Source organism: Ictalurus furcatus, chromosome 21 (assembly GCF_023375685.1).
Source record: "Ictalurus furcatus strain D&B chromosome 21, Billie_1.0, whole genome shotgun sequence".
Lineage (NCBI taxonomy): Eukaryota > Metazoa > Chordata > Actinopteri > Siluriformes > Ictaluridae > Ictalurus > Ictalurus furcatus.
Window position 1 is genome coordinate 11855372 of NC_071275.1, and position 18643 is coordinate 11874014.

General features: G+C 38.4%; 2 protein-coding genes across 3 annotated transcripts in view; one reads left to right on the top strand and one right to left on the bottom strand.

The window, feature by feature from the left end:
• The window catches only part of rargb (retinoic acid receptor, gamma b), a 34778-nt gene extending 31882 nt beyond the window's left edge, over window positions 1–2896 (bottom strand). Inside the window, exon 1 of one of the 2 annotated variants that reach the window (XM_053653189.1) lies at window positions 2715–2896. The gene's annotated coding sequence lies outside the window, so the exon portion shown is untranslated. Of the gene's footprint in view, window positions 1–129; window positions 198–2714 lie in introns of those variants that run through there. The other variant, XM_053653188.1, reaches the window with a different exon arrangement.
• Window positions 2897–8873: 5977 nt separating this feature from the next.
• Window positions 8874–18643, top strand: part of LOC128625116 (nuclear receptor subfamily 1 group D member 2) — a 19245-nt gene continuing 9475 nt past the window's right edge. The window contains exons 1-2 of the mRNA XM_053653186.1: window positions 8874–10029; window positions 17711–18001. Coding sequence (XP_053509161.1) covers window positions 10014–10029; window positions 17711–18001 — 307 coding nt within the window. The 5' untranslated portion in view covers window positions 8874–10013. The remainder of the gene's footprint in view (window positions 10030–17710; window positions 18002–18643) is intronic.

Here is an 18643-nt window from a genome sequence, read left to right on the forward strand (position 1 = left end):
TTATTACTTTAGTTAATTAATGCTATGCTACACCTGAACCTGACTCTAACCGTAACCCCGGTATGAATGAATTTAAAATAAATATTGCATTGTTATTATTATTATTATTATTATTATGTTATGACTTACCCTCAGCTTTCACCAGTCTGCAGTCTACACCAGTGTCACCTCACACCTTTACACACCTTTACACACCTTTACACACCTGATCCAGGTGTTTAGCGTCCTTGATGGTGTTTAGGGGACTATGGAGCGAGGGATGCTTTTGGAAACTGCGGTCTAGACGGACATGACAGATTTCTAAATGAGTTTATTCACAACGTGTTCAGTGTGTGACAGGTTTTATCAGTGCCTTCATGTGTGTTTTCTCTCCTTTATTCCTCCCTCACGCTATTTACAGACGTGTTTTTAATTAAAGCTTTAAATACAATGATTTACAGTATACAGTATCACTGGTTTAAACAGGAGCCGTAATAATAGCTTTAAAAAAGACTAAAAAGAAAAAGATTTAAAAAGACGTTTGGAAAATCTGGAATTTGATCTGAAGTTTCATAAATGAAACAATTTCACTTTTAAATTTACATAAATTCAGTTTAAAAAGATTCAATAACTTTGAATTGTCATTTCGTTATTTAAGCTTGTTTAGTTTGGTAATAATCTAACACCTTTAAGTGATGCACAATTTGTAATTATGTGTGCATATACCTGCATAAGTCTACACACACACACACACACACACACACACACACACACACGCACACTAAATTAACACCAACAAACACATCCAGTAAGAAAGCGGATACTCTCTCTCTCATGATATCACCAATATACAAATTAGCTCATTTTAATATTTGCATTATGTAAATGTTCTCAATTGACCTGCTTATGGACATTTCCTACTTTTCTACGTTTACATCTGAATAAAAAATTAAGTGCAAAATAACAACAACAACAACAACAACAATAATAATAAATATTAACAAATATGGATGCATAGTAAAGGCTAAAAATGACCACAAATATTTAGCTAAATATTTAAATCATGAGTTTTATTGAGCTTTATTATTGTAAATGAAAACAAACTGGAAGTTTTGAGCATCGTGGCCAAACTGAACTACAGATGCCAGATTTTGCAGATTTTTTTGCTCGTACTTGTGTGAGAAGTGTATTCATTTACATTTAGCCACGCCCACAAAGCTCCATAAAAGGCAGACCTCACAACAACAATAAAGTGTGATCTGAACTCAGCTGTGTGTTTAAATGTCTGAATGTTCAGGCAGCTCACTTATCTCAGATGATAATGCTAATATCCTAATCATGCTAATATGCTAATAACGCTAATATACGAATCATGCTAATATGCTAATAACGCTAGTATCCTAATCATGCTAATATGCTAATAATGCTAATATCCTAATCATGCTAATATGCTAATAACACTAATATCCTAATCATGCTAATATGCTAATAACGCTAATATCCTAAACATGCTAATATGCTAATAATGCTAATATCCTAATCATTCTAATATGCTAATAATGCTAATATCCTAATCATGCTAATATGCTAATAACACTAATATCCTAACCATGCTAATATGCTAATAATGCTAATATCCTAATCATGCTAATATGCTAATAATGCTAATCTGATGGATTGAATTTCACATCAGTCGCCAAACAAAATTTTATTTTCATCTTCAGTTGAACAGTTTTGAGATGTTGCTATGAAACAAGCGACAAAAAAAAAATTAAAACAGAATAAATGTTGTTTCCCTGTCTGTCTTTCTCTGTCTGTCTCTCTCTCTGTCTGTCTCTGTCTGTCTGTCTCTCTCTGTCTTTCTCTCTGTCGCTCTCTCTCACTGTCTCTCTATCTCTGTCTGTCTCGCTCTATGTCTCTCTCTGTCTGTCTCTGTCTCTCTCTCTGTCTGTCTCTCTCTGTCTGTTTCTCTCTCTGTCGCTCTCTCTGTCTGTCTCTCTCTCTGTCTGTCTCGCTCTCTGTCTCTCTCAGTCTGTCTCTTTCTGTCTCTCTCTGTCTCTCTGTCTGTCGCTCTCTCTGTCTGTCTCTCTCTCTCTGTCTCTCTCTCTGTCTGTCTTGCTCTCTGTCTCTCTCTCTGTCTCTCTCTCTGTCTCTCTCTCTTTGTCTGTCTCTCTCTGTCTGCCTGTCTCTCACTGTTTGTCTGTCTGTCTGTGCTTACTGATTTTGTCTTCAGTTCATACAACATACACACACACACACAAGTGTAGTTCTGTATGGTATTGCAGACAGGCCTGTACAGCTTTCAGGTGAGCAATGACATCATACAAAGTACATTACACACACACTCACACACACTCACACTCACACACTCACACACACTCTCACACACTCAGACACACTCACACACACACACACACACACACACACACACACACACACACACACACACAAGCGTATTGAAAACAGACAGTATGAAATTTTGCCTTAAGTACCTAACTGCTACACTCACATGAACACACATGCACACACACACACACATGCACACACACGCACACACACAATCCATGACTATTCAAATGACCAAACATTATATACTATGTACCATTGCTAACTGTTTTACACACACACACACACACACACAGTATGAGTAAGAGGGAGAGTTTGTGGAAGACAGATGTAAGTGTGTGTGTGTGTGTGTGTGTGTGAGAGAGAGAGAGAGAGAGAGAGAGACTCACCGAGCAACAGGGAGACGGAGGGATGAAGGAGAGGACGAGTGGAGAGAGGCAGTGTGTGAGTCAGTTAGCCGACGCATGGATAAAGAGACACAGCGACTCACTCCTCCTCCTTCACTCACTCCTCCTCCTTCATTCACTCACTCACACCTCCTCCTCCTTCACTCACTCCTCCTCCTTCACTTACTCACTCCTCCTCCTCCTTCATTCACTCACTCCTCCTCCTCCTCCTTCACTCACTCCTCCTCTTTCACTTACTCACTCCTCCTCCTTCACTCACTCACTCATCCTCCTTCATTCACTCACTCCTCCTCCTCCTTCATTCACTCACTCCTCCTCCTCCTCCTTCATTCACTCACTCCTCCTGCTCCTTCACTCACTCCTCCTCCTCCTTCATTCACTTACTCCTCCTGCTCCTTCACTCACTCCTCCTCCTCCTTCATTCACTTACTCCTCCTGCTCCTTCACTCACTCCTCCTCCTCCTTCTTTCACTCACTCCTCCTACTTCACTCATTTACTCCTCCTCCTTCATTCACTCACTCCTCCTCCTTCATTCACTCACTCCCTCCTCCTTCACTCACTCATACCTCCTTCACTCACTCCCTCCTCCTTCACTCACTTACTCCTCCTCCTTCACTCACTCACTCCTCCTTCTTCACTCACTCCTCCTCCTTCACTCACTCACTCCTCCTTCACGCCTCCTCCTTCACTCACTCACTCCTCCTTCACTCACTCCTCCTTTACTCACTCACTCCTCCTTCACTCACTCCTCCTTTACTCACTCACTCCTCCTTCACTCACTCCTCTTTCACTCACTCACTCCTCCTTCACTCACTCACTCCACTTTCTCCTTCACTCACTCAGTCCTCTACCTCCTTCACTCACTCCTCCTCCTCCTTCATTCACTCCTCCTCCTTCACTTACTCACTCCTCCTCTTTCACTCACTCACTCCTCCTCCTTCACTCACTCGCTCATCCTCCTTCACTCACTCCTCCTCCACTCACTCCTCCTCCTTCACTCACTCCTCCTACTTCATCCACTCACTCACTCCTCCTTCACTCACTCACTCACTCCTCCTTCTTCACTCACTCTTCCTCCTTCACTCCTCCTCCTCCACTCACTCCTCCTCTTTTCTTTTAACAGGCCTGGTCTAAATCAGCCCTTCCTTTATTTCCTGGAAAAATCTTTTATTTTTCTAAACTGAAGCAAGATGAATTTCGATGTTCAATAAATTAACTAAAGTAGGTCCTGATAAAACTACATACTGGAAAATGTGTGTATGTATAAGAATTTCACCAACTCTTCGATTAATGCCATAAAACATGTTCTCACACACACACACACACACACACACACACACACACACAGAAGTCCTCATTAGCCCTCAGCATGTATAAACACACGGATGTGTGTGATTCCGGGTCTCAGAGGGAAAATCAGTCTCAGTGTGGAGTTTTCTTTCTGTTGATACTCGCTGAACTCGAGACCTTTACAGACCTCAACTACAATTATTCCATTTACCATCATCTCACGTTAACATTCAATTAAATGTCATCTAACTGTGTCCTTTTAAAATTTATTCACATGTACACATACATGTTTCTCTTGGCAAAGTTCCGCTGAACAACACAGTGAAAAGTCAAATTTACAAAAAAACTGTTTCGAAACGTAGTCGATCGGCCGAGACCCGTTTGGAGCCGGACGTTTACGTCTTTAGTTTTGCACTAGCTACGGGGCTAATGTAGCTAGCAATCATCAATGGGTAAGATATAAGTTTCCTCTAATAACTATGAACTCTAACACAGTGATAATAATCCAATTATGTTCTATAATAATTCTATATTCATTTATAATAATGAAATATAACTGTAATAACTCATAAATACATTCAATAAGTGCACACTGGGGGAGAGAGAGAGGGAGAGGGAGAGAGAGAGGGAGGGTAAGGGCCACTCTAACTGAAACAGGAAATAAAACGAGTGGAATTTTTTTCTGGAAACATAAAATGGGGCCCCATTTGGAAAGTGGAAGAAAAACCACAAAGACAGTATGATGAAAAGAGAGCAAGCGAGAGAGAGAGAGAGAGAGGGAGACAGAGAGAGAGACTATAGAAGGAAATGATGGGTTGAATAAAATATAATAAGAAAGAAAGAGAAAAAAGTTAGATATAGGACAAAAATAACAAGGACAGAGAAACCAAGGAAGCATGAAGGAGAGAAAACAGTGACAGGGGAAACAGAAAAAAGAAAAAAGAAAAAGTGAAAGGAAAAAAGGATGAAAGAAGCCTGAGAGGAAAAGTTACAAAAAAAGCTTAAAAAGTGATCAGGTGAAGTAAAGAAAGAAAATGAGAGGGAAATCCAATAAAAAAATAAAAATAATAATAAATAAATAAATAAATAAAGCAAATGTGGAAAAGAAAGTGAAAGAAAGAAAGAAAGAAAGAAAGAAAGAAAGAAAAATAAGAGGGGAGAGATGAGAGAGAGAGAGAGAGAGGAAAGAGAGAGGGAGAGAGTGAGAGGGAGAAAGAGGGAGAGAGATGGGGGGAGGGAGAGAGAGAGAGAGATATGGGGGTGTTCGGGGCGTCAGGTTTTAATCAGCGGCACTGCCTGTAATGAGCTCACTGTTCCTGTCTACTGAGATTGATGTCATGTGAAGTGTGTGTGTGTGTCTGTGTGTATGTGTGTTTATTTACACACACGCACCCATAAAGAACGGACGTGTTACAGTGAATGTCATTTGTGCTTAATGTGTATATACAGATATACAGGATTGTGTGTGTGTGTGTGTGTGTGTGTGTGTGTGTGTGTGTGTGTTAATGTGCTGTGTTTCAGATTCCTCTCGGTCGATGATGTCATCATGAACCTGCGCTGAACTTCTCCTGTCAGCTGTCATTAACGTTGCGTTTACTTTCTGCTTTCCTTCAAACCTGCAGGTCTCTCCTCTCCTCCTCTTTCACAATCACTCCTTCCTCCAGGTCTATCTGTCTGCCTCTACCTCTGTCTGTCTGCCTGCACCTCTGCCTGTCTGTCTGCCTGCCTGCCTGCCTGTAACTCTGTTTGTCTGTCTGTCTGTCTGTATCTCTGTCTGCCTGCCTATACCTCTGCCTGCCTGTCTGTCTGTCTGAATGTTAGCCTTGTTATGAGTCTGTCTGTCTTCCTGTCTCTCTGTATGTCTCTCTGTCCATCTGCCTCCATTCCCTCCAGTTCATCTCTCTCTCTCTCCCTCATCTCTCTCTCTCTCTCTCTCTCTCTCTCTCTCTCCGTATGTCTCCGTAACTCTCTCCCCCTCTCTATCTGTCTGTCTGTCTATCTCTCTCTCTCTCTGTCTCTCTCTCTCTCTCTCTCTCTCGGTGTCTTGGTTTCTTTTGTTCTCACACGGATTGAATTACAGTGTGTTCATGAGCCAAAACATGCCAGGCTGTTCTGATTAAGGCAAAAAATCCAGAAATTTCCAAACAATCAGAAAGTGAGAGAGAGAGAGAAATGAGGAAGAGAGAGAGAGAGAGAGAGAGAGAGATGAGGGAGAGAGAAAGAGAGAGATGAGGGAGAGAGAGAGAGAGAGAGAGAGAGAGAGAGAGATGAGGGAGAGAGAAAGAGAGAGATGAGGGAGAGAGAGAGAGAGAGAGAGATGAGGGGGAGAGAAAGAGAGAGATGAGAGAGAGAGAGATGAGGGGGGAGAGAGAGAGATGAGGGAGAGAGAAAGAGAGAGATGAGGGAGAGAGAGAGATGACGGGAGAGAGAGAGATGAGGGAGAGAGAGCGAGAGATGAGAGAGAGAGATGAGGGAGGGAGAGAGAGAGAGAGATGAGGGAGAGAGAGAGAGAGAGAGATGAGGGAGAGAGAGAGAGAGATGAGGGGGAGAGAGAGATGAGGGACAGAGAGAGAGAGTGAGAGAGATGAGGGGGAGAGAGAGATGAGAGAGAGATAGAGAGAGATGGAGAGAGAGAGAGACGAGGGAGAGAGAGAGAGATGAGGGAGAGAGAGAGAAAGATGAGGGCGGGGGAGAGAGAGAGAGATGAGGGAGAGAGAGATGAGGGAGGGAGAAAGAGAGATATGAGGGAGAGAGAGAGAGATGAGGGAGAGTGAGAGAGATGAGGGAGAGAGAGATTAGGGAGAGAGAGAGAGATGAGGGATGGAGAGAGAGAGAGAGAGAGAGAGAGATGAGGGGGAGAGAGAGAGAGTGATGAGGGAGAGGGAGAGAGCGAGATGAGGGAGGAGTGTAAATGGTCTGTTTGTCTTTGAGACACATATGGAAATCATTTTCCACTCTGAAGCTTTGCGGTTTAAAATCATTTTGATTTGACGTCGCTGCTTTAGCGAGCTCTCTGATTGGTGGAAATCGGTTCATAGAGAAAACAGGGAATGTAAAATAGTGTAAAAGTAAAGGGTTTGAAGTGCATTAGCCACAAGCTAACTAGCCTATTATGATGGGGGAAAAAACACCTTCCATGATATTTAAACTTATTTTTTGGACGTGAGTGACATGAGATATTCTGGTATAAGGAAGAAGAGACTTGAAAGAAAAAAACTATTACCTGAATATGGCTGATTAAACCCTGGTGCCATTTATTTTACTCACACTACCCCCTTATGGCCAAAAGCAGTTATTACAACTTACAATTAAATCATGTCTTCATCCATTTTTATTCATTTTATTTTATTTTATTTTATTTCTATAGCCCTTGTTTTTTTAGTTTTTTTTTTTGGTCATACTTTTTTTTTTGGGGGGGCGAGGGTTAACCACTTGTAGGTCTGATGGATGGAGTCTCTGTGATTTATTCTTTATGTCTAATTATTCAGTGTTTATCAAAATTATTCTTTTGTATGTCTTTTTTTCATCACTCTCAGTATTTATGTAGCAGATTATTTGGCGAATAAAAAGAATCCAGAATTGTTTCTGGACTGAAGTGAAAGTTTTCTTGTCTTTGCGACTGAATTTGAGATCAAAAAAGGATTTTTATAGCTTAATAACACATGCATGTAAATAAAATCCAATGTTTTGAAGATGTTCATTACAGTTATATGCAGATCTATTTATTTTATATATCTAAAATCTGTAGCAAAATAAATGCACATTTTTGTATTTTTATTTGATATATTTTCAAAATATTGTATATAAAACATTTAATACAGTATTTAATGAAGTGGTTCTTGTCATAGTAATTGTTTGAGCAAATCTTTACAAACATGAGTCTTGTTTTTTTATTTTGTAATTTCAATGATGGTGAGACAGCAGATGGGGACATTGTCACAAAAACAGCATATGATAACTACTACTAAGGAGAAGAAGAAGAAGAAGAAAATGAAGAAATGGTAGGAATTCATGGCCAAATTGTATTTCTTAAAGATAAAATGAACATACCATTTATGATTCTAATATTATCAAGAAGTTGGTATATTGGTCTAACTTGTTTGTTTTTTGTTTGTTTCACACTTGAGTGTGAGATTGGCTTTTTAAAATATTTATTTATTTATTTATTTATTTTTATTAAAATCGTGTAAGATTGCTTTTTTAATTGTTGGAATTTGTTTAAGAAATAAATCTAAGTTTTGAAAAATGAAAAAAAAATACTGTGCTCTCTGTATAAAGTAATCGATTAAATTCTGATGATGGTAATGACATTTACATGGACAACAATAATCCACTCTTAACCGATTAAGACCATACTTTGATTAAGAAACTACCATGTAAGCAGCAATTTTTAATTACCTTAATCTAATTAAGGTCATACTTGAAGTAAGTGATAATCGAATTAAGACAGGTGGAGTACTCCTGTTTTAGTCACATTATGGATGTGTATTATAGACATGTAAACACCTTAATCAGATTATGAACGTCGTGTGAGAGTTTTCATCGCATTTTGCGACAGGACATGATCACTCATGGCAGTTTTACGGCGAACAAGAGAGTTCCCAAACCGGATACTTGCCTACTATAGGCCTGTAGTGGGAAAAATACATGTATCTCGGCTACTATATAGATGGTAAGTACGCGGTTTGAGACGCAGCCCACAGCTTCAAGCAGTTGTCTATTAGCACGTATACCATGACAAATAATTAACTGCACTTAAAGCGTTCATAAAAAAAAATTAATAAAAATACCCAAAACTGTATACGGTACCATATCGAAGACGAACTGTATGTTGGTACGTGAAATTCTGGAGGGACGTTGGACGGCGCGGCGCGGTGATGTAATGACGCGGGCTGTTGATCTAATTATGTTCTAAAACATGTAAAACGGGTACATGACAGGAGTATTCTAAAAGCGACTCATGTAAACACCTTAATCACGTTATTATCTTACTCAGAGTAAGGTCAATAATTAGATTACTGCTGTCCATGTAAACATAGTCAGTGACCAGTAGGTGGCTAAAAGACCTGAGCTTTAAATATTAATACATTTTAAACCATAAGAAATAATTTAGTAGATAAAATATACTCAGGAATCAAGAACAAAAGTCTTCTGATTTGCATTTGCTTACTTTTTATTATGTTTTTTTTTACTTCTTTTTTGTTTGTTTGTTGTATTTTTCTAGCAAACATCTTACACTCCCCCTCTCTGCCACTAGAGGGAAAGTGAATGGCTCGGCGGTAGGCGTGGCTTCGGCCAGGCTAAGCCGCGCCTCAGTGGGTGTGTTTCGGTGTGTATTTGCATAATATTAACATATATTTGCATGAAATGTGTGTCAGTAGGGCAGCGCTCACATGTAGCGAAGTCAATGGAAACGTGAGACACATGCGCGCGCGCGCGCACACGACTGAAATAGAAGGTTGCGTTGAGGATGTGTATGAAATTCTTGGCGCACACACACACACACCGAGAGATAAACATCAGAGAGGAATCGAGAAAAGAAGAACCAAGATAAACGTGTGTGTCCATTATAGTGTAGATCCGGCGCGCGCGTGCGTGTGTTCAGAGAGAGTATATGTTCGTTCAGTGCAGTTGTGAGCCACACACATGGATTTTCCAGTAATTGCTATTCTAGGAAAAGAGAAATTGGCTACTGTACATCACACACCCTGCTGAGGAGAACAAACCGGGACGCGACGTTTCACACACACACACACACCGCGTTTTTAATTTTTTAATCGGTTTTATTGCTGTTCCTCGAGGTGCGCATCACCTTTTCCACCGACTGTTGCGCAGGTTTTATTATCTTCTATATTTCCGGATCAGCGCGCGAGGATTCGCCCTGAAACCGAACCGTGCGTCATGACGAGCTCACCTGGACGTGTGCAGGAAAATTCAACCCACATTCACATCTGCTAACTGTCTTCAGCTCCACACCTGATCAACACACGATGGATAACAGCTCAGGTAAGTGACGATGATGATTAAATGATCAATACTGACGTCACAGTGTGCTCGCGCTGATCATCAGTGTTAGTGCTGTGCGCGGATTCTGCGCGGTTTGGTGGAAAATAGAAATACCACTTATCGGTTTTGTTGTTGTTAAAGATAAATTATATGCGTCCGTATTTCTGAACATGAAAACAGGACATGTAAAGAAACACAAACTAATGAACGTTACCGTTAAATATTTAATTACTTAATTATTTAATTACACAATTTGTCATAGTCCCCTAAACAGGCACTTATCTATCGCACGTGGAAAACTATTAGAGCATTTTATGTAAACAATGTAAATATGTTGGGCTTGTGTTAAGGATTTTGGGATTGTGCTTGGAAGGTTGTGGGTTCGAATCGCAGCATGGTTAGACCCTTGAATTCGATCTTAAACTCTAAAGCGCTCACTTGTATCCTGTCTGGTTTTTGGAAATTATTAAGACAGTCATCTTTGTTTCTGGAATTTTTGACGGTTTTATCGATATTTTGCAGAACAGCCTCAGCTATAGCTGCCGGTTCTGCTCTTACTGTTTATTTATAATTTGTATTATACTGATGATTTGTTTTCATCTTTATTGCGAAATGCATTTAATTTTTATGCAGTATTGGTTTATCCAACATGATGAAATATTTAAAACTCTTAAAATTGCAAATGATATCGTGCATTAACGGTTTCTAAGAATGATTTCGTTCTTAATTCAGTTACACATCTGAACAATACAGACTCTTTTTTAAAATTATTTTTGCTTAAACTTTTGATGTTTTTTGGAAACGGGAAACAAAATTCCATTACTATTTGATTTAGTATTTAATTCTGAATAAATGGTAGTTTGGATATATACAAATGTTTATTTAAAAAAAGGTAATAAATAATACAAATGCTCACCCCACCCCTCACTTCACCTCTAACCCCACCTTGAGGACTATGTGAAAGTGGATGTGGATCTGGAATATATTCTGGAGTATCTATATCTATCCATCTATCCATCTATCTCTCTATCTATCTATCTATCTATATATCTCTCTATCTATCTATCTCTCTCACTATCCATATATATATATATATATATATATATATATATATATATATATACACACACACACATATACATATATACACACACACACACGTTACTGAAAAACCACTAGAACCACTAAACACATCTCGTCTCAGTCACGGCTCAACATTAGGACCTTTCACATTGTGACGGAAAACACAAAATACCATTGCTAATGATTACAAATCCCCCAGAAACCTGTAGAATCCTCTACAGATAAGTATGATTGTTGTGTTTCAGCAGGGAGATCATGTGTAGTGGTGAATTAACACCTGTATATAAAACCTTGAGGAGGTAACTCGGCATGTACGCTGTGGTTAGGTGTCAGTGTGACATGTAAGAGGCTCTTTATTCCAACACTGCGTGTGTGTGAACTCGTAATTCATTAATAACATGTACAGGTCAGGCCTGAGTGCTGAATTAACACGCACAGATCTCTCTAACCGACGGCACATGTTTTCAACCGTGGTGTTAACCCTCTAAATAACCTCAAATGAACCTCTAATTAAGTTGTTTTCGTTCTGTCTGGTGTTAAAGTCCTTCCTCTGAGTCTATGCTCTCTCTCTCTCTCTCTCTCTCTCTCTCGCTCTCGCTCTCTTCCTTTCCTTGTTCAGCTCATTATATTATCAGGTGAACAAACATAATTTAACCATAACGAGTCATTTATGTAGAGGTCGGCGTCGTAAACTTTAATCAGGTCACTAATTTGCGGAAATGTCTCATTTATTGAGGTCTATGCTTTAATTAATAAACTCATAAACAGGTCAGAAGATAAGCCTGCGTGATGATGTGATGGTCATGTGATATTTGGTCTATGCAGTAAAATGCAGTAAAAACAGCATTTTGCTCTGTTATTTACAATCCACATTAGAATCTGCCCAGTCGTCTGCACCGACGCTTATTAATATCATGCTGTATAAAAGAAGATATGCATGCAGTCCACACCTCGCTGTTTATAACTGGGGTTTGATTTCTCATAGTAACAGACAGTTCTCTCTGAGACTCACGTGGACGAGCTCCAGGAGCCACGTGCCACGCGTGATTCCCCCGAGCGACTCCTCCGCCTTCCTTTCTATTATTAATGCAGCCTGTGTGTGGAAGGCATAAAGGGACAAAAAGGATCTAAAAATAAACTTCCCTGGCAGGAGGAGTTCCCAGCTCTGCTCCTGGAGTTCCTCAGCTGTGTGTGTGTGTGTGTGTCTGTTTTCCTACTCGAATACCCAGCGTGACTACACCCAGCGTGACTAATCAGCAAATTATCCATAAAAAGCAATTTCTGTATCAGACCTCAGACATAATTACAGACTTTTAATGGAACCACAGAACATCGTGTTTATTATGTTTTTTTATTAATAAGTTTAATGTGTTTATGTTTTTGTCTGTAAATACACTCAAAAACACTGTGGAATGTCATGTGATGATATTTAAATACATAAATATGTATACACTATGTGTTAATTAAAAATATTGTTCCTTTAAAAGCTATGGAAACGTTTTTGTTGTTTTTTTCACATGGAAAACAGCAAAGGAGATGCGTCTTAATGGCTTATCTTGAGGAGTGAATTGTTTTATCCATAAATTTTTGAATGAAGTTAAAGTCTCTCTGTAAGCGTAGCAGACGAGCGCTAGGTCAGATTACCCTTCAAACTGTGTCAGGTTTTTTTTTACAGGAGAGCGTATCGAATTAACACAAACACTGATTTTATTTTATTAAATCAAATGAAAATTATGATAAAATCACCTACGTTGCGTGCTCGCTTTCTGAATTTCGAGGCCCCGATTCAGATTTCGGCTCCATTAAGTTGCACAAATACAAAATAATATGATGCACTGGATCAAGTGCTTTTCTACATCCTGCTGAATAATGAGTGTGGAAGCCATTTTGTGAAATTAAACCAGTGATTAATGTGATAATTATAATTAGGATTATCCATGCATCCATAGATTTATTTTCAACAGTTGCAAAATCTTCCCATTCATAGATCATCATAGTCTTTTTGTTTTTGAAACCGTCGCATTTTTGTTTTTGAAATTATATTACGTTTCACAGCAAATAAAATAAAATTATATTTTCTTCTTCAGTCTGTGTTTTCTATCCCTGATTTTTTAGGATTTAAAGGTGAGTGTTTGTGATTTAAAGGCGGTGGTCCAGACACTGGTGAAAAACTCCATTTCGTTTCTACTCAAGAACAATCTGGCAACCTCAGAGCTATGCGTTTTTTTTATAACGTTATTTTAATAATCTGAATATGGCAGCTATGTAACCTGACTCTGAATATGAGGAACTTTTCCTCATGAATACTGACGTAAATTTTGGACTTAATCCTGAATCCAGCTCTAATTTTGTACCACTCAGGATTGGATGGAACAGAAAGACAGAAAGGTTCTGGTAATCAGAATTTTGTCCCTTTTCGCCCACATACTGGCACTCTGACTTATTCTGAAGTATCAGTGTGATTCAGCCAGCGGTCAGTGGGTCACAGGATTAATGGAACACAGCCGGTTTCCCTTTTCTCCTGCTTTATACACCACTGTTATTGTCTTTTTTATCTCCAAACTGTCTGTAGATTAAATGACTAAAATGTTTAATGAGTTAATATGTAGCCCATGTGAACGATAACTCCTGTACAGTGAAAGGTTTGCTGTTCTCCTGTAAAAAAAAAAAAACAAAAAACAAAAAAAGACCTTGAACCGGGTGAACCGTCAATCATTTACAGAATTGTACATTACTTTAGGCTTGAATTTGAATTCGAGGAAATGATCAGTTAAAGATTAACCTGAAGTTCAGATATTACAGGTTATAGCTCCATGCACAGAAACCGGATGATTAGAGTTAAACACAAGTCTACAGGGCTGATGATGAATATCTACTAAATTATTATTATTATTATTATTGTTATTGTTAATATACATCAGTCCTTACCACAAAATGCTAATGCCCCATAGCACATTTAGAAAGTGTCATGTTTTTGCTCATTTCTACATTTACTGTATCTTTTGTTGCTATTTTTCCAGTTGTATAGTGCGATATTTTTGATTATTTTTACATTCGTAACGCATCAGACAGTATTTTAGTTATTTTTACATCTGTAGACTGTGATGATTTGCTCATTTTTACATTTCTTATAGTCTGTAAAGCTTGATGTTTTTATTTAATACAGTGTTCTTCAGAAAGCAGAAATAATGCCTTACAGAAGCTTAAAGACTTGCTATTTACTTGTTAACTTGTTAGCTAGCTAGTTGATCTTAGCGAAGAGCTTTTTTGGGGGGGAATCTACAGTTTATATAAACCATGAAGTATTTATTCACTATCATTAACTATTTTTAGCTAGCTAGTTTAGTCAGTATTAGCCAGAACATTTTTTGAAAGCTAGAATCTTTGTTAGTGTTTATTTTGGTGTTAACTTTCTAGAAAGCTAGCTAGCTCTAGAACATACTGTATATAAACCATGAACGTTATGCTAATGTTACTTTGCTAGTTAGTGAGGTAGCTGGCCAGTTACTGTTACCTAGAAAAGTTCTTGATAACTAGCATGCTTGTTTGTTTTCAGTACCCCCCCCCAAGAAAACTAGCCAAGCTACAGTATACGTGATACATAAACCGTCAACGATTTATTTGCTAATGTTAACTATTAGGTGGCTAGTTTTAGTGTTAGCTAGACACTTTCTTGATAGCTTGCATGTGTTCTCATTTTTGTTGTGGTGTTAATATAATATTTGTGTAGAATCTAGCATCATAAATCACCAATCTCCAACTTCATGCACATACACAGTTCACAAGATGTTACAGTAGCAAAAGTTGTTTATAAAACAGACTTATCAAATACATACTTATTAATATATAGTACTGTAATTAGGAATGATATTAATATATATTACTGTAATTAGCAATGATATTAATATATATTACAGTTATTAGCAATTCTAATTATTCGTGGTTCGCGTTTACTGTGTAACATTTCAGTGTAACGTTGTTCCAGTTAAACATGTCTCACACAGCCCGAGGGTCATTTTTATTTTAATTACATATTTATGATTACACACACTCACACACACACACACACACATGGCATGAGAAAAAAAACGATACATTTTGGACGTGTTTCAGCAGGTGTGTGTGTGATGTGTGTGTCAGCTGAACAAAGGCTCTTCGCTGACATGCTGTTGTTGTGTTTTTATGAACGTGTACGTGTGAGGAACGTGCGAGCGGGTGTGGAATCTGTCCGCCAGCAGAACAGCGACTGTCCAACCAGATGCTTTTGTTTTTTTAAGCTAGGACTAGTCATGACTTTTGTATTCGGCACTTAATGAACTCCGGACTCAATGACCCGGTCGTGTTAGTGGGTGTGAATTCTGGGTTTGTTTGTTTTTGTGCACAAATACAGGTCGTGTTTTTAATGTGAATCATCACGTGCTGAGTGTGTTTATATTCTCACTAACAACACTGATTTCTGTTGTTTTTTAGATTAGTCATGCGCTGATGTGAACACTGATATCCAACACGATGTTACGCTACTTGTCATATTTCAAGAAATATGAGGAAGACACAATATTTACCCGTGTGAAAAACTAATTGCCCCCTTCAACTTAAAATCTGGTTGTGCCACCTTTAGCAGCAATAACTTTAACCAAACACTTCAGATAATTGGAGTTCAGTCTTTCACTTACTTCTAGGACTAGCACTTACTCCTATGCTTTGGATCGTTGTCTTGCTGCATGATCCAGTCGTGCTCGAGTTTCAACTTGTGGACTGAAGACCGGAAATTCTCCTTTAGGATTTTCTGGTAGAGAGCAGTATTCGTGTTTCCCTCAATTATTGCAAGTTGCCCAGGCCCTGAAGCAGCAAAGCATCCACACAGCATCACACTTCCACCACCATGCTTGACTATAGGTATGATGTTCATTTGTGGATATTCACCTTTAGTGATGCAAGAGAGGTCTGTAGATCCTCTGATATTGTCCTTGGCTCTTTTGTGACTTCCTGGATGAGTCGTCGCTGTGCTCTTGGAGGAATTTTGGAAGGTCGATCACTACTGTGTTGAGTTTTTACAATTGGAGATAATGGCTCTCGCTGTGGTTCTTTGCATCTAGTCCAGATGAACCCCATTATGAATGCAGTTTCATAGATTTGGGGAATTAGTAACTATGGGGGCAAATACATTTTCACATAGGCCCAGTTGGTATTGGATTATGTTTTTGATTCAATAAATAACATTATCATTTAAAAACTGTAATTAATATATATATATATATATATATATATATATATATATATATATATATATATATATATATATATATATATATATAATTTGTGTGTGTGTACAAACTTTTGCACTCGTCTCAGACTCTACTGTATATGTTGAAGCACGTTCAAGTGTAGTCAGTATCTTTTATAACTTACATTAATGGAATATTTCGGTGTTTGTGTTTATTCTCTTTCACACTGATATAAAAATTACTTTTGAAGATGATTTTAAAAAAAAAAGGCGCATCAGATGACCGGCTGAGAGCGCAGTACACGTGACCCGCGGAGGGAGGGGGCGGGGCCAGACGCGTGAGCGAGCAGTAATGAGATTCTAGAATGCCGTGTTTTCCGCGCAGGCCACGCCCACAGGGCTTTCTAGGAGCAGAGGAACATTCCTGAACTACCACGCTTACTTTCTTTCTTTCTTTGCATGTTTACAATTAATTAAACAAATCCTATAAAAAGTAGGGCAAACAATTAAATGCTCAAAATAAATAAAACGGAAAAATATAATAATTAAATATAGAAAGAAAGAAAGAAATGTATTTCTTTCTCTCTCCCTCTCTCCCTCCATTTGTCTTTCTGTATGTCTCTTTCTTAACTTTTTTTACTGTCTTGTTTATTTATTTATTTAATAATTTTTATATAAGTAGGATGACCAGAAATGAGGTGTAAAATAAATTAATAATAATAATAAGTAACTAATAATAAAAATTTTGTATCCATTAAATTTTCTATATTTTTCATCTTTACATTCATTTGTTTTAATTTGTACCTGCAGTTCGTGTGTGTGTGTGTGTGTGTGTGTGTGTGTGAACACTATGTTATGCGACATATTCCATACCTCTGATCATACTATGAGAGCAGCTTTATGCCAGGTCAGTGCAGTGTGAGCATCAATGCTAATGTCGCTAACGAGTACTGTACGTGTATAGTATATAGTACACGCCTCCAGTGTAGCAATTGGCAACGTCTGAATTTTTGCATACTCACCTTATTTCAACAATCCGTAACAATATTTTGTACATAGCAGTTTAATCATTTATATAATTGTCTTCTATAATCACTCCTAAAATACAAACCCTGCCTCCAGATTAGAGGCCACACCCCCTGCTTGAACGGATTAATGGAGCTGGACTCTTTTTCTCTCTGTGACGTCATTTTTTTGTCCATGTTTAAAGATAACAGTGTGTCATACAGAGTTAGAAGGCACATCAGTGTCTGTGGGATGCTAAACTGCTATGTTAGCATAGATCCATAAAACTTCAGACCACGTGACATCATCAGGACAAAGCACAGTTTGTGTTTGTTTTTATTAATACTGTGTCTGCGTGTGTGTGTTTAGGAACAGGAGTGATCTTATACGCCTGTTCCAGCTCGAGTCCCGACAGTCCGTCTAGCGGATATCAGACTAATTCGCCCTCCTCTCAGTCCCAGCCTTCTTCTCCAGAGGAAATCCCCTCTGACCTTCAGCACAGGACCACGAGCAGCAACCCAATCCCCACCACGTCCACTTCCCCTACACCTAAACTTGTCTTCCAGTTCCCAGAACTGAGCAACACACACATTACATCATCAGGACAGAGCGCAAACTCACAGTCGCTCACACGCAGGAGGTCATGTGGTGCTTTTACAAGTGAGTCAAATCCTCAAGAGGCTCTTTTGATTCCCTCTGATTCCCTCTGGTTCACTCTGATTCTCTCTGATTCTTTCTGATTCATTCTGATTCTCTCTGAGTCACTCTGATTCTCTCTGATTCACTCTGATTCTTTCTGATTCACTCTGATTCACTTTGATTCTCTCTGATTCACTCTGATTCACTTTTATTCTCTCTGATTTGCTTTGATTCTCTGAGTCACTCTGATTCACTCTGATTCTCTCTGATTCTCTGATTCACTCTGATTCACTTTTATTCTCTCTGATTCAATCTGATTCTCTCTGATTCTCATATTCTGTCTGATTCTGTCTGAACAAGAAGTTATGACCAAATAAGGAACGTGAGGAAACTCAAAACTGTCTTCAACTGTAAATTAACTTTAATTTAATTTAATTTATTTTTAAATGATAATAAATGTTATTGTACAGCAGCTCTGATTGTTTAAGAAAAGATGCCAAATATATAAAGCACCAAAAAGAAAGAAAACTAGGTAAATATAATAAGACAAAAATTAGTAAATATAATTGTAAAAAAATGTAAGCAGTAAAAATAGTGTTGAAAAAATTTCTGAAGTTTTAGTAAAACAAAAGCTGAAAAAAAGTAAAGGAAATGTTGCGTTAC